This window comes from Polypterus senegalus, chromosome 4 (genome assembly GCF_016835505.1).
Source record: "Polypterus senegalus isolate Bchr_013 chromosome 4, ASM1683550v1, whole genome shotgun sequence".
Taxonomy (NCBI): Eukaryota; Metazoa; Chordata; class Cladistia; order Polypteriformes; family Polypteridae; genus Polypterus; species Polypterus senegalus.
In genome coordinates, this window is record NC_053157.1 from 151,622,858 (window position 1) to 151,639,546 (window position 16,689).

A 16,689-nucleotide genomic window follows, 5' to 3' on the forward strand; every position below is an offset into this window, starting at 1 on the left:
TAGTTTACCTGGCATCTTTATCCTGGCATCAGCATTGCTTACAGTCCACACAAACACCATCATATCCATGCCTCCTGTAGCAAAATGTTCATTATCTGGTGACCATGCTAAACAGACAATTTTTGCATGATGACCATAAAATGAATTCTTTTCCTTGGGGAGGAAGAAAAAAAAAATAATAAACACGAGAGTAATTACTGCAATGTTTAAAGCAAACAAACAAATCTAAAAATGAAGGTCTGCCACCTTTATAGTCTAGAACAGGGGTGCCCAATATGTCGATCGCAATCGACTGGTAGATTGCAAAGGCAGTGCAGGTAGATCATGTTGCATTCAAAAAAAAAAATTTTTAAACATTAGTCATATCATTAATCATATATCCTTCCTATGGCATTTGCCACTTGATTGACATACAGGCCAGTCAGAGAGGTCTTTTTTTCAAACACAAACACATTGGTCATCAAGCACACACGATCAAACGTGCGAGCTACTGCAAAACTCTGGCTATGATCTAGTTAGCCTTCCAATTTATATCGACTAAAGAAGGGATCTTAAAAAAAAAAAAAATGGTTTGGGGAGGGTATGGGCTGAATGTGGAATTGGAAGAGGATTTTTTTCCTCACAATGTCACAATCAAAGTGCGTTTGTCTGACGAGGTTTGATCCCCGATGAGGGGTGCAGAGGAGTGTGTACGCCTCATGAGCCCAAAAAATAGGGCGAAAGACGTGTAGCATACTCTTTGCATTATTTGACAGTTAAATATGTAACATTCTACGATCTGCTTCTCGCAAACTGAGAGGGCCACCCGTGGTGCATGTCTGCTGACTTGCAGACCAACCACACACGTTATCTGGTAGGTAACCACCCATACAATCAGACTGTGATTCAAACTTCGAATGAGATATTATATATAATATATATATATATATATATATATATATATATATATATATATATATATATATATATATATATATATATATATATATATATATATATATATATAGTAGCTTGCAAGCCGAAAAAGTGTGGGCACCCCTGGTCTAAAAGAAACAACACAAGATTAAATTATGCAAAATTATAAAACAATTTAACTCATTGTACTCCATATGAATAATTATTTCAGCTATTCTGGAAAATCTTGGTGGCAGTACTGGATAAAAAATAAAAAAACATCAATCCATAGTATAACATTTTATTTTGATATTTGATTACTCAGTTCATTTGTATGAAAACGTACATACATAGCAGAAAGAAAAAAAAACAAAGCTTCTATCACATGAAGTTCAAAGTTATTATTTACAAGCTTATGAAATGTACAGTACTTACTATATTTTATGGTATAAAATTAGCATATAGGCCACAAATAAAGTACATCAATATATTGTATTTAGATCAATATATACAGATGATGCTTTACTGTATGTAGTGTTACCTCAGAATAATAAAGATTCTTGTACACGTAGACTATAATTTATCCATACCAAGTTCAGCATTTTCTGTTAAATGACCCACCACATTAAACAAAAACGGTCACGGGGATGGGGTTATTTGATACTACCTAGGACTGGGTGATATAGCAACATTTTAAGAGATGCATATTTTCATACGAGATATAGGATTGTTTATATAAATATAGTCTATGTTACATTAGAATTATACTTCTACAGCTGCCAGTTCACCTTTCTCTTCTCCCCATTTGTCTCTTGCACAACTTCACCCTGCCCCTCCCCTTTTCCTCTCTAAACACAACTCAACCATTGCTTCACTCGGTATGTCCTGCAGGCAGCAACAGGATGGAGTCTAAAAAAGACACGAAGAAGAACTGGTTGGTAAAAAGAAAAACAATAGCTGAATTGTTTGGAGATGGTTCGGGTTGAAGTGTGAGATGAGCAGCAGAATAATGTATTCTGTAAAGAATGACGAAAAAAGTCCCGACAAAAGCTTTGAGCACTACTAATCTTTTCCAATATTTAAAACAGTGCCATAAAGTGCAGTATGAAGAGGGTGTGAAAATGCATGCTACAGCCCAGACCGTGAAGCCTTTCCAGCCTCCTGCCCCAAAACAAACCACGTTACAAAACTCATATACCCGTACATTGCCTTATGATAGAAAAAGTGAGAAGTGGGGCGACATTACTAAGGCAGTGGGCTTATCATATAGCTAAAGACATGGTCCCCACCTCAAATGAAGAAAAAGACGGCTTAATACAACCCTTGAAGATACCAGTTACCTGGTCGGAATTACTTTGCAAAAAAAGTACTGCCAGAAACGTATACTGAAGTTTGAGAGTCCTGCCGCCCGGCTTGGCAAAGTGTCTCACTCTGCACTGACTACCGTTATGTGGTCCAGCAGGACCTGCAAGTTATACATGAGTGCGACACTACATTTCATGGAAAACTGGGAACTGCAGAGTGTGTCTCCAAACCAGCTACATTCCGCCATCCCCAAACCCACCCCCCCAAAGACCACACCTAGGAGCATATAGCTGAAGCTTTTCAGGATGCCCTCACAAGTTGGAAGCTCAACCCGACAGGACTGGTTACTGTAACTACTGACAACGGAACTAATGTTGTCAATGCAGCAAAGCTGAAAAAGAGGTTAAGGATGCAGTGTTTTGGTCACATCTAGTCAGTGGGGAGTGCAATATTGAACCAGTTAATTTGAAATAAGGGAAAAAAATAAATAAAAATTATATGTGCTAGGCATAATGTATTCTTTTAGAGCAGATTTTTTTCCACCCTTTTCTCCTAGGACGGAATATTTTTCTGAAAAAATAAAAGAAAGCAATAGTCTCTCACATAAAACGTATGATGCTGCATGCAGAGTGCTGTCACTGCATGTTAGAGATCCTGCAGTGGCAGCTGCATTGTCTGGGCAAGGGAGGGGGCGGTGCGTCAGCTGGAAATTGATCAGCTGATGCCAGTACCTTATTTTTGTTTTAGATCTCGATCTCCAGATCACTTGCACCAAATCATAGTCCAACAAGTCAGAGTCCAACTCAAAATAATAAAATATATGTAAAATGTAATTTCTGAGTATTTTACTTTGCACATTCGCTTCACTCTCTCAACCAATGTCAATGCCATTCTAGATGTTGATTACTCTATGCTACTCACACACACACAGGGATTTGATGTCAAGTCAACGAGTCTAACAATCCTCCAAGCAAAGAGGGTCTACCCTATAAGGTAACGGTGAGTTGTGTAGACATTTCAAATCAAAGGATTTTCAGTTGCACTGTAATCATTGGAACCTTCCACAGGGCATCCTTGAAGCCTGACACTGTTGACCGACTAGTTTTCCTGGCACAAAATCTGTATAATGTACAGTAGGTGGCCTGGACTTTTGTTCTCATTATATTTTTATCATTTGAAATTTGCACAAAAAAGACGCACTGACAAAGGCATGGAATTTTGTTGAGTTCATTCAATCTGTTTACATACTTTGATATTTGCACAAATTCCTAGATGTTTGTACTGGACTACAAGCAGGATAAATGATTTTGGTAAAGAAAGAACTCTCTACTTCAGTGGAAACCCACTTTTTAACAAGCAATTCGGCCTTCTGTTATTTTCACTCTGTATCTTATCCGTTTACATTTTCTTAATTGTACAGCCGGGAGTCTTTTGTAATACAGGAAAAAACAATTTTTTATTTTATTCAAGAAACATTATTATTAAATATATGTTGATAGTTTGGGTGGCACGGTGGTGCAGTGGTAGCACTGCTGCCTCGCAGTAAGGATACCTGGGTTCACTTCCCAGGTCCTCCCTGCGTGGAGTTTGCATGTTCTCCCAGTGTCTGCGTGGGTTTCCTCTGGGTGCTCCGGTTTCCTCCCACAGTCCAAAGACATGCAGGTTAGATGTATTGCCGGATCTAAATTGACCCTAGTGTGTGCTTGGTGTGTATGTGTATGCCCTGCAGTGGGCTGGCGCCCTGCCCAAGGTTTGTTCCCTGCTTTGCGCCCTGTGTTGGCTGGGATTGGCTCCAGCAGACTTCCCGTGACCCTGTGTTAGCATATAGCAGGATGGATAATGGATGGATGGATGGATGTTGATAGTTTATTTTTGAGCCATTTCTCATGTACATGTACATCTACAGCTGTATGTTAGTAAAAGTACCTGTGCGACATTTCGGACATGTGGATTTGACTCAGACCGGTCTTTGTTATTACTTTATGGGAAGAAAAAATAAATATGAAGAGATATATATATATAGAGATATATAGAGATATATATATATATATATATATATATATATATATATATATATATATATATAGAGATATATATATATATATATATATATAGAGATATATATATATAGAGATAGATAGATAGATATATAGATAGATAGATAGATAGATAGATAGATAGATAGATATTCATGTTTAAAACTATTGAGATAAGATTTTTGGTCCATATCGCGCAGCCCTAATACTGCCTAAAAGTTTACTAAACACTTGCATTCTATTTTTCAAGCTGTATAGACAAAAAAAAAATCAAAAAGTAATTGACTACTTTCAACCCAAGAATTCCCACTGTTGTTGACAAATGATGCAGATCATTATGAAAAGAATGATGAAATTTAAAAAATACATACAATTATATAAATAAAATAGTGTGTTTTTTAATGTTAATATTCCTTTCGTAATAATATCTATATCCATCTATCAATGTCTATATCCATTGTGACAGATGGCTAGGACCCAACACCCCTTTGACACTGGATCCGGGGGAGCAGACATGGAATCCACACTACGTTCTCATTTTGAAATTCTACACGTAATGGTCATAACGGTCGATAACGGTCAACAACGTCCGCCATATTGAACTTTCTTATTTATAGACCCATCTTCACGAAATTTGGTAGGCAGCTTCCCTGTGCTAACGGAAACCGATGTACGTACTTATTTCGTTGGTATGATGCCACTGTCAGCCGCCATATTGAACTTTCCAACGTCACTAATTCTCCAACTTCCCGTGTAGGTAGAGGGCTGAAATTTGGCAGGCTCATTCCTTACAGCTTACTTACAGAAATTAAACAGGTTTAATTTCGAAATTCTATGCGTAACGGTCATAACGGTCGACAACATCCGCCATGTTGAACTTTCTTATTTATGGCCCCATCTTCACGAAATTTGGTAGGTGGCTTCCCTGCGCTAACCAAAACCAACGTACGTACTTATTTCGGTGGTATGACACCATTGTCGGCCGCCATATTGAACTTTCCAACAGTCTGTTACCTATGGGCCCATCTTCAAGAAATTTAGTATGCGGGTTCCCAACGCTAACTGAATCCTACTTACATACATATATACGTCCATAGCCTGCAGCTCGGTCACCATGTGAGGTGGCGTTGGGTCCCCCATCCCAACGCCTCCCACGTTGTTGGCTGTCTGCCTATATAAGGCTGTCCGTCGCTCCGGTCTCTACATTCCCTTCCTTGCTTCACCACGGGATTCACATCTCCCTGCTGATAACTACAGCCTTTTTATTTAATCCACGGCTTCTCCGCCGTTTTATTGTTCGTTTATTAAGAATATAGTTATTGCATAGGTATTTTAGACTTCCTTTACATTGTTCAGGTACCCACTTCCTTTATCTTTCCAACCATACCCCTATTAACATGTCTATAGAGGTGATCACCATCGATCAAAGAACTGTCACTTACTGAGTGGTTTACATTCCCGGAGATGGCAACTGCCTTTTCCATTCTCTTTGTTACATATTGCACGACCATATCAGGCTCACTCTTGATATCCGGAGGAACATTGTGTCTTATGTATTGAATGACTGGGACAGGTTCAAGGTGTGGACTAATGACGGTATAGGAGATAATTATACTACACAAGAGCACTATAAGAGTGAAATGCTTAAGCCCTTCACCTATGGTTCTGCATATGAGTTGATGGCTGCTGCTGAATTGTTCGGTTGTCGCTTTCAAGTGTACCGAAATAGCCAAATATTTTATACCTTTGGACAACTGCCAATGCCTCTTAAACATCTTAGTTTCACAGGTGACAATTTCAGTAGTGGACACTTTGATGTTTATGAATGTTTAAACTCTCAAAAGCTGGATGTGAAGTTATCGATGAAACCGGTTGTATGCTTACAACACTTGACAGATGCCGAATGTCACTTCAACACAAGTCCTGCAAATACTGTCGTAATTGAAACAAACCATGAAACTCAAACCGATTATGACAGCAGCAATCCAAGCTGTGAGATTTGAAAGATTACTTTTCACATGGCCAACTGTACGTTGCATGCTCAAGAGTAAGCTCAGCGCACAGCTTGGTCATATTACAACCGGAGGGCCGAAATGACAATGTAGCATACAAAGAGATCCTTAACAAATAATTATTGGTATATTTTCCCTCAGTTTAAAAAGGTTTAATTTTCAAAATTATAAATATTGTATGGCAGTACTTCGCCGCTACAAAGCATGGGTATTTTGCTAGTTCTACAATAAAATGAAATAATAAAAAAAAACGGAATAACCTTGGAGGTCAATCATCACCCAGAAAGCAGATAGTAGACATCACATAGTATATGTTGACCAAATTTCAGGTCAATAGTTCAAATGATTAATGAGCTACAGGCGATTTAAATCCTAGACAGATAAAAAGGACAGCCAGAGATACACACACACACAACCAAAATTAATTTCATAATAGACATTGAAATATTTAAACAAAAGAGAAAACACCACACATTATGCACATTTTTTTACATTTATATTCTTACAAAGCTTTGCAACGTGAGACTCTTACTAATATGTCAAACCCTCCAACCAGATTTTGTGAGGCCTAATGGTGGCATTTAAATTTCATATTCCTCACTCAACTTGTAGTTAAAGTGATTCAGCAAACTTCACTAAAACAACAAAAAAATGATTCGCTCAGATTTCAGTTGTGTTACAAAGTTCAACTGTATTATAATTAAAACATTTTGACAAAAAATATTGTAAGGAAAATTATATCATAACAAAATAAGTAAATTAATAAATACTTACTGCATATCCATCAGCTACAGTAAAAACTTTAACAATTTTGCTTGCATCACAGGCAGCAAGATAGGCACCATTATGCGAGAAGGCCAGATCAGTTACAGGTCCTTCAGCACTCAGGGCTTTGCCATCATATGTCAGGGTATTTCCTTGAATGGAGTACAGGTGGATTTTGCCATCCTACCAAAGGAATTAAAAATATGATGAAGCACATTAGGCTAGTCGAAGTATTCAATTTAAGTCCAAAAAAAAAAAAAACAAAAAAAAAATCCTAACATATTTTAAATTTAAATAATCCATATGTGTAGAAAAGAATAAAAATGTTTTCACTTTGGCTTAATCTTATACAGTATTGTGTTTAGTGGCAGAACTTGAAGATACTGTGTATGGAAAAATATTACCTAAAATATATCAATTGAGGCATGCAAATTCATTAAAGTGACTCGGATATCCACCTATGGCTCATTGCTAATATACAAATAACAGCATTAACAGAGGTGCATGTCTGATAATGAGCCAGTATGGAAAAATACCAAACAGCTGAGTAAGAAATGGTTAAGTAACAGTTATGTTCTTGGGCTGAAAAACATCATATCAATATATATTTCATCTTACTTGCGGGACGAAAAAAAAAAATAAATAAATACTGTACATATACTGGAATGAATTACACAGGATATTTTAGCAAAGCATATGCATTTATCTTGTTTCTCTAAAGTGAATTGCTTGAATGTGAATATGGAGGGAACTAGCATGCATTAAACCAAAGTGAGCTTTAAAACATAAAGTGAATGGTTTTTTTTAACAAATCTACTTACTGAACCTCCAACTGCCACAGTTACACCTCCCAAGTGAATATCAGCACAACTTGGTTCAAATTCAAGCTGGTCTATTACAAAAACTTTTCTCTTGTCCTTTAGTAGCACGAGCTGAAGCATAATACACAAAAGGAATGTTTCAATTAGAAGTACAAATTTATGTATAAATTGTATATTGATACAGTATTCCCTTTATGTTTAGAAGACTGCAAACACAAATTTAATCTCAAACAACTGTAGCAATTTTGTGTAATGTTAAACTGCATATAACTTAATTTTCACTCATTCCACATTTCCCCTTCTTGTGTGGAAAGACACGGCTACAACATGCAGATTAGGCCAGCATTCCTTTTTGAGCACACTTCAGATACCTGGATTGGGTGTTGTTATCTTTGGACCTGGGGATTATTTCAAAAACTACAATAACTAAAACAATATGAAAAATAGAATTGTTTAAAACTTCAATATTATATTAATAGTGTAAACAACACATAAAAACTGCGTTCCTTTATTACATATTTAATTTCAAGTGATGAATAGACATCTCATTACACATCATACATAAAATTGATGTGTTCACAGAAGTTAAGCAAAATGACACATTTTATTGGCTAACTAAAAAGATTGCAATATGCATATTTTCAAGGCAACTCGGGCCCCTTCTTTACAAACTGCCTGGAAAAAGGGACCCGAGTTGCCTTGAAAACATGCATATTGCAATCTTTTTAGTTAGCCAATAAAAGGTGTAATTTTGCTTGACTTCTCATTGCATCCACAATGGCTAACAAAATACAGCACCTTACCACTATATAATGTGTACATATTGCAAGTGCTTCCTTTTGCCATGACAAATGAGTATTTAATTCGTGCAATTACTCAAATCAAAAAACTGCAACATTTTTATGTTAACTAAATTTATAAAATAACTTAATAGTCTGAAATTTCCTCACTATTACAGAATTATAAACAAAAATAAAACCACCCTCTCCTACAGCTGATCTAAACAGTCCATCTTGAAAGCCTACTCTCCCCTTTTACTGCTTTTCACACAAAAGTGCTTGAATTATGGATCACAGGTGTTGGTCTGCATTTAAGGTGTCAGTATATTATTTTTAGTTACATACACTGTGTAGTACAGTTTCAGGAGAAGATACAGTATGGTGGTTGTCACTCCTGGAAATACTGATGTAAACTGGAGAACACTAATGGCTGCCCTGTGCATTTCGTCCATCTCTCATCCCATGCAACACCTTCAAATATTGAATTCACATGCAATACACAGGTATAACACAATTTACACTGCAGGCAGATGGTACAACACAAATAATAATAGCTCTCACTTGCTCACTGTTACACCAGTATAATTTTACTGTTTCCAACATGCTTGGATAAGTCCACTTTATTTTTAAATAATTAGATTTAGTTTTTATTAAAAACTCCTTAATGCGATTAGTTGATAGGTAAGATTCTCTCTTCCAAAAGTATCCATAGCATACAGTTCTAGATCACTGTACTCTGTGCATGTGGCAATACTACAGCTACTACTACCATCACTACTGCTACGACTATCGCTAGACCAGATTTTGTGACTACAAAGTTGATTATAGAATTTTGGGTCTAAGTATATTAGCTTAGTCATTTTTAATTAGAAATATTTACATATTACTTTTATTATTTTAACAGACAAGATAACATGTACCACACAAATAATACCTTTCAAATACTCTATAAAGGATTTAGTTTGAACATTAACAATTTTAAGTAATGAATGACCTTACCCCACTGGCTAAAGAATACCCTATTAAAAAAAAAAAAAAAAAAAAAAAAAAGTATACATATTGAATTTACCTGCCCAATGCAAACTGCCACTGCATAGCCCCCAGGCCCCGCTGCTACGTATTTTGGTTGAAAATCCAACTTCACTGCGTCTGATGCACTATTAAAATAAATAAACAAAGAAATAAATTCAAAATATACTGTTCTATGTACTATATCGACAGTGTAGAAATATTTTAGGTTAAGGTTTTGTTTGTTAACTTGTTAATAAAAATCTATCCCTTCTCTCTAAATGGTTTAATTTGGAAATTTCACACTCACTTTGACACTCAAAAAAAAAAATTTAAAGTCAAAAACACCAAAACATATACTGAAAACAAAATTGGGACTAACATTTCATGATTATGAGAGTCCCAGTTACTAGTAAAGAGTAAAGGGCTCTTTATACCGAGTGCCTGAGTCACCACGAACGTTCAGGTGAAATAAATTTTGCCAGCAGTTCTGGCGCACAGACCCTCACATTGGCGACCCCGTGCCTCCAGAATTTTGTAATCGTGGAGTCCTATTTGTAATCGTGGAGTCCTATGTACACCTGTGTGCGCCAACTGTGCATGCACTAGACGAGAACACATGGGCTCATTCAAAAAAACAGTGGTGTTAAGTACTCATCATTACCCTCAACGATACAATTAAAACATTAAACATACGCAGAGACAGCCAAATGTGCCCAAATCCATGATGATAATTTGTGCGGACAGATATGGAAATATTTGAGAGATGGATATGTAAAATTTCAATTTAGAAGAAAGGATTGGAGATTCTGCTACCGCGTAGCCTCATGCACTGAACACTTTAACCATGAACAGACCAGGGTGCACATCATCCATGTTCAACTGCATCTGCAGCCTCCTGTGCATGAGTATAAATTACCCTTAATGGGTACAATTACTAGGGCTCAGTGTGTGTAGCACAGCAGTCACAAATGAATGCCCATAACACCACCTTATATCCCAGAATATTTATAAGTGGCTCTGGGTACAGTTTAAAGCAGAAATGTAAACTCAATAGACTAAAATAAGCCATATCAACAAAGGGCTGGGTGTGAGCAGTGTATATAATAGGCATCTTACATCATTTAAACACAATAACAGAGAAAACTGATGAAAAACTGTTATGGAGAAATTTATATTTGACCATGAAGACAAAAGTTCATAAAATCAAACCTTCCTACAGTTACACAAATTAGACTGTTAAACCTATTCAATTGAAACATTAATTCAATATTATTCTACTTACATCAATAAAGGGCATACCTTTAATAACATTCAGCATGTGCTAATCAGACAACATTTATTTGTCATATGGTATGAATTAATTTTATAACTGACCTGTATTCCTTCTTGGCAAGGCTGGTATAACGCACTGTATCATCCATACTGCAACTGACTAATTGGTTTGATTCATCGACTATCATTCGTGAAACCTGGTTGGCATGACCTTTTCCTTTAAAGTTTTCACTTACTCCAGTTTCAGCATCCCAAAAATGTGAAAATGAGTTAAGGAAAATGGGAAATCCAGAGGTTTGTACCAGGAATGGGATTATAAAAGCAAAATGCTTCAGAGTACATTTTTCTCCATCCTCTTCTCTCATAACTAAAATGCTTTATACACTAAAAAACAACAGCAGCAAACTTTAAAATGTTTTACTTATATTAAACTCCAGAGACAAAAAAAGGATATTGATATGCCCATCATGACTTCCAGTGTAAATGTATGATCGACCATCAGTTTTATGTACTGTGAGGCACTGAATAGACTTATTGTGTCCCTGTAAAGAATAAAGAATATATATAAATTTGCAAATTTTCTATAGAAAAGAAAATGAAGTACAATTTCCCTTAAGTGCTAGACACCAGATATTTTTGTATTTTTAATACAAATTTATTGGAACTGTTTAAGCATTTTTATGCTTGTAACAAAAAGTCTACACTGTTTTAATGTACACCTACAAAAATATGTTATACTCACAAACAGAAGAATAGAAACATAGCAAAAAATTTAAAGATATCAGAAAAGTGAAAACCTTTGAGCAAACACATGGCCCTACCTACATAATATAGCAACTGTCTGACTTTCAATGTCTATCCAATGCCAACTCTATCTAATATGATGAAAGCAAAAGAAACACAATAAGATAAGAATTCTTTATTAATCAGCAGACTCTAGGAATTGGATGAAAGCCTTGAAATACCTTTTTGCTTTTCTACTTTTAAACAATTAAGCCAATCCTAAACAAAATCATAACTTGTATTTTATTATTTTTTGTGCACTTAAAGTAATTTAGATTTAAGAAAGTCTTGTCACTTTAAAAATCAAAAGAATGGAGAATTCTCAGAAAAGCAAATGTAGACTGCCTACCTACAATTTCACCAAATGCTCAGCTACATAATTAAGTATATTTCCTGGTAATATTTCACTTCATTTACATATAAGAGGATAAGTTTACATATTAATAGATTTGGACCAAATACCTTTCCCTAGCCAGCATTCACCAAGCTAGATCAAGGAGTTTAGAAAGAGCAGCATTCCACCACTGTATATGGCTCAACCTCACACTGTAATCTTTTTCTCCAGTCATAAAAGGGCCATTTACTTCTGTGTTGATTTAGCAAGCAACATTGATAAGACAATGCCTACACAACATTCTACTAGTGTTCAAATTTATGTAAATGTGCACATTTGGGGGAGAAAAAGGGCTCTAGTCATGCGCATTATGGAAAATATTAATTTAGATGGGTTAAACATGTTATACAAAACATTTTTTCAGTTAGTTTAGTCCATTTGTTCCAATACATGTATCAGTATCATAACTGGGAGAAATGCTGGCATGTACAAACAAGTAAGAAGATTAAAAATCTACAAGTAAAGATACCTTGATAATGCGTAAAGGCCTGTCTGGGTTGTTCTTGTCAAGGTAATTAATGTTTCCAGAAAGAGAAACTGTCAGCAAATTATTCTTCTGCCACAGACAGCCCAGCTGTTGATCAAGCACATCTGATCCCATGTTGAAGGTAGTTACCAATGAAGTACTTGCTAAATCCCATAATTTAGCAGTCTTATCTCCAGAAGCAGAAAGAAGCTGAGTGCTATCAGGACTCCAACCGACCTAAAATTTAAAACAGATAATGAAGTAAATTTAGGGCTTTCCAAAATAATGTAAATATAACATTGTTAAACCCAAACATCCAACTCATAGTAACAAGGGACTACAGCCGGAGTACAGGGTGCCAATCTGTCATTGGTGCTCAGATCATGAGAATATTAAAATTATGCAGTATTTTTTGGTCACACAAGTAGCCATCTCTTCTAAAACAGGGACTTGATAAAGATGGTGGTATAATTTATCCCACCTTTACATGTCATTACAGCTATACTAATAGATTCTTGTTTAAAAACACAGACATTAGTCTCCATTTTTGCCTTTCATCCACAATACCCCAGCATTTTTAACCTCCAAAAATGGAGACTTTGGAAAGCACTCTCAAGATCCAGATACTTCAGAAAATACCAACTGGCTGTTGAAATATGGATGGGTAAAAAACTGCAGATTATTGAAAACACAGACACTAATTGCGCCTTAATTTGTTCAGGTTCATTACATAGCCTTTCCAGTATTAGATCATGCTCATTACAGCATCTTATTCTCCGATTGGTCACCTTTCACAGAAGAAAATCACATCCAAAAAAATAGTGGACACAGACGAGTTACTTAAAATGGTAGATGGTGTGTTGCTTACCTAAATGTGCCTAAATTGGGTTTTGTACCGTTTGAATGCTGCATACATGTGCAAAAGGCAAATAAATTTACCAGTCATTACAGTTTTGTGAAAAATTCCATGGCCAGCAGCATTACCATCATTTCAAGGACCTTTTTTCCAATGCACACTTGCCCTATTTAGGCAAACATTTGCATCGTACAGTATGTATTTTTGGTTGTTTTGGTGTGGACGTAGATGTTTTCATAAACCATGCAAAAACTGTAGTGCAGTCAGAGATCGTTTTCTTTTTCAAATGCAGTTTTTTTTTTTTAAATGAAGATGTAGTAGTGTGGACATAGTCTAAACGGTACCATTGTAAGCTTTCTTCCTGATTAAGGAAGCCAAACTAAAAATACTTTAAAACTCTAGTATTTTAAGTTTCTCATTCTTAAAGAATATATATATATATATTTTGGATTTTTCTGGAGGTTAAGCGAAGGATAAATTAATAATGAAATGTTAGTTAAGGGTGTGGGGTCTCTTACCACTATCTTCATACAAGTTCTTTAGAATTTTTACACTAAACAGAAAAAGAAATGGGCTACATGATCAACAGTAAAAATGTATAAACATTTGTTTAGAATAGTATGTGATTTTTTTCATTAAAATTAAATGTGCATTTTCATCTTTTTATGCAAATTTATGAACTTCATGACTTTAATAAAGCAAACTATTTCACATGTCAAGGATTTCCCTTAGTTGAACTTCCCTAAATGAGCTGTGTCAAGGTTGGCTGCAACTACTCTTATAATGTGGGTCATCTGCAGAATAAACTTAGTTGTGGAATCAGTTAAGCATTAAATAAAGCTACTTACAGCATATATACCGCCACTGTGAGCTTTATCACCACCAAGGGAAGATATCTTTTCACCAGTTTTTCCATCATAAATGAAGATCTAGTTAAGAAGCAATAAAATTAATACAATTTTTTACCAAGGACATATGAAGGATATGTGTGAACATATTATAAGACTATATCTCTCTTGAATTCATTTTAAAATAACATTACACTTATTGCAAAATGTTGCATTTTACATAATTATCCAATAACCTTGCAATGACTGCACATAAATAACATGCTCTTAATAGCCCAAGACTTTATGGAACAAGTAAATAATGTTATATGCAGTATGTATTGTACACATGTACAAATAAAAAAGTGTGTTTTAAAGTATAGTATTTGCTTACTGTAGATATAAAAAGGTAATTTAAAAAACCCATTACTCAGTGACTTAAGTATCATATGAATATGTAATATGCAACAAATTGCAAACTTTCCTTACTCTTAATTTCTTCTAGATTTGGGCGAAATGAAGCAAAACACTATGCATAGTTATAAAGAAATCCATTTATTAAAGTGTTCATTTTTTTTATCCCACTGTACATAATACATGCAATCACACATGCTATTTCTATGTATAATATGTACTATGTACACACATTTATAATATGTAAATATTTAAATTTTACAATTGGAGCACAGTCAGTAAAGTTGAGGGTCACACGTTTATTCACATATGAAGATTGAAAGGACAACACTGTTGTTTAAAAGTGCAGTCCTCCCCCAAATAGGTCAAACTGACTGCATCAGACAGAATACCTGACGCATACTAAAAACATAAATACCTGACCATCAGCTCCAGCAGTAGCGATTCTGTTGCCATCAGGGGAAAATTTGACGCTATTAACAAATCTTGTGTGGTCCTGACAAAATAAAACATTAGCTAGTTTGAAATAAAACATAACCCAACTGATGGCAGACAAGAGCACACAAGAACAAAAAGTATAGAATCCTGTACAGATACTAGACAGATAATCAGTTCAGATTCTAAGGTATAAAGTACTTCAAGACAATGCCGATAACAGTCACAAACATGTCCTAAACTACTAATCCTCAATGGAACTTTCCAATGGTTTAACTGTTTTGCCATGCTACATTTCTATAGCCTAAAAGAAGGAAAAAAAGGTTAAAATGACAAATTCCATACTGTAAATAATGCACATAATTTGTACAGTAATGATCATGACTCAAAGCCTGTGTAAGGCAGGATTAGCAGCAGCAGCACTCACAATACAAAACAACTTTGGGTTCATCACTTGGCTGGTACAATTGTGTTTCCATGCTAAAGCAGTTATGAGAAAGTTGCTTAAACATTTCCCATTTAAGTACAGTAAACAAAGTCCCCAAAACTTCTTACATATTCTGTTGTCAAAGATTAAGCAAGATAATACTTTATATTAAAAAAAAAAAATCTCAAGTCACGGTATATAGTCATCACTTGCTTGGGAAGTTGATGGATCATCTGCTTTAATAAATGTGCAAGATAAAATATGCTTTACTGTACCTCTGTAAGAGTCTACAGCGTTGTGTAAGCTTTGTAAACCTGGTAGTCCACCTTTATATGTGGGGTGTAGGGTTACCTGCAACTTTCTACAGCAATTTATTTGTAAAGTTGTGTTATACATGAGTGCCCTCTTCTGAAACAATATAAAACCAGTCACAGCAAAAAGATTATTAAAGCAGAACAGCACGTTAATTTGTGGTCTGTTTCCAATGTACACAAAAATATTTTATCAAAAATAAACCTAAATACTGAATTATTATATTTTCCTATTTAGACCTGACCAATTTGTCAAAATCAGATTGACTTTCAGGGTTTTTTTGAGGTGCAATATGTTCTTCACAGTGCCTTATGCCTTTTTGTCCACAGTTGAATACTGCAGAGCTGCGTTAAAATTTGTCATGCTTGAACCATTAAGAGGGTTCTCATGTTAGTAAAGGTTAAGTTTAGGCCTGAAAAACTATGAACTATGTTCACACTATGCAGTTTTTGGGTTAACAGAAGTATTTTCACAACTTCTAGTATACACGTTAGGAGCCCACGGCACATATTGGTTAATAGTGAGTTTCCTCTCTATGACTTCATAAGGAGAGATCTGTTTATAATGGAGTATAGCCTTCTAATTTCAAAAGGTTAGTGTCCATTTCATAAGACTAAACACTTGAAAATTCGTGACAGGAGCACTATTGGAACAGTCTAGCCAGCATATGTTATCACAAAGCTCATGAATATTTTTCTCAGCTGTAGCAAATCCTTACTTGCTGCATCAGCATACATTTAATAAAGTAGCACATTTCATGAAATGACTCAGCACTGCATCAGCATTTGTTAGATATTTCAGGTTGACTAGTAAACAGTCTTTAATGACTCAGCACTGCATCAGCATTTGTTAGATATTTCAGGTTGACTAGTAAACAGTC

General features: G+C 35.4%; 1 protein-coding gene across 1 annotated transcript in view; it reads right to left on the minus strand.

Moving 5' to 3' along the window:
* wdr1 (WD repeat domain 1) overlaps positions 1–16,689 on the minus strand; it is a 61,516-nt gene that overhangs the window by 11,995 nt on the left and 32,832 nt on the right. The window contains exons 6-14 of the mRNA XM_039751491.1: positions 15,054–15,131; positions 14,243–14,323; positions 12,542–12,775; positions 11,350–11,437; positions 10,998–11,154; positions 9,682–9,769; positions 7,834–7,944; positions 7,022–7,195; positions 9–153 (exon numbers count right to left, since the gene is read on the minus strand). Coding sequence (XP_039607425.1) covers positions 9–153; positions 7,022–7,195; positions 7,834–7,944; positions 9,682–9,769; positions 10,998–11,154; positions 11,350–11,437; positions 12,542–12,775; positions 14,243–14,323; positions 15,054–15,131 — 1,156 coding nt within the window. The remainder of the gene's footprint in view (positions 1–8; positions 154–7,021; positions 7,196–7,833; positions 7,945–9,681; positions 9,770–10,997; positions 11,155–11,349; positions 11,438–12,541; positions 12,776–14,242; positions 14,324–15,053; positions 15,132–16,689) is intronic.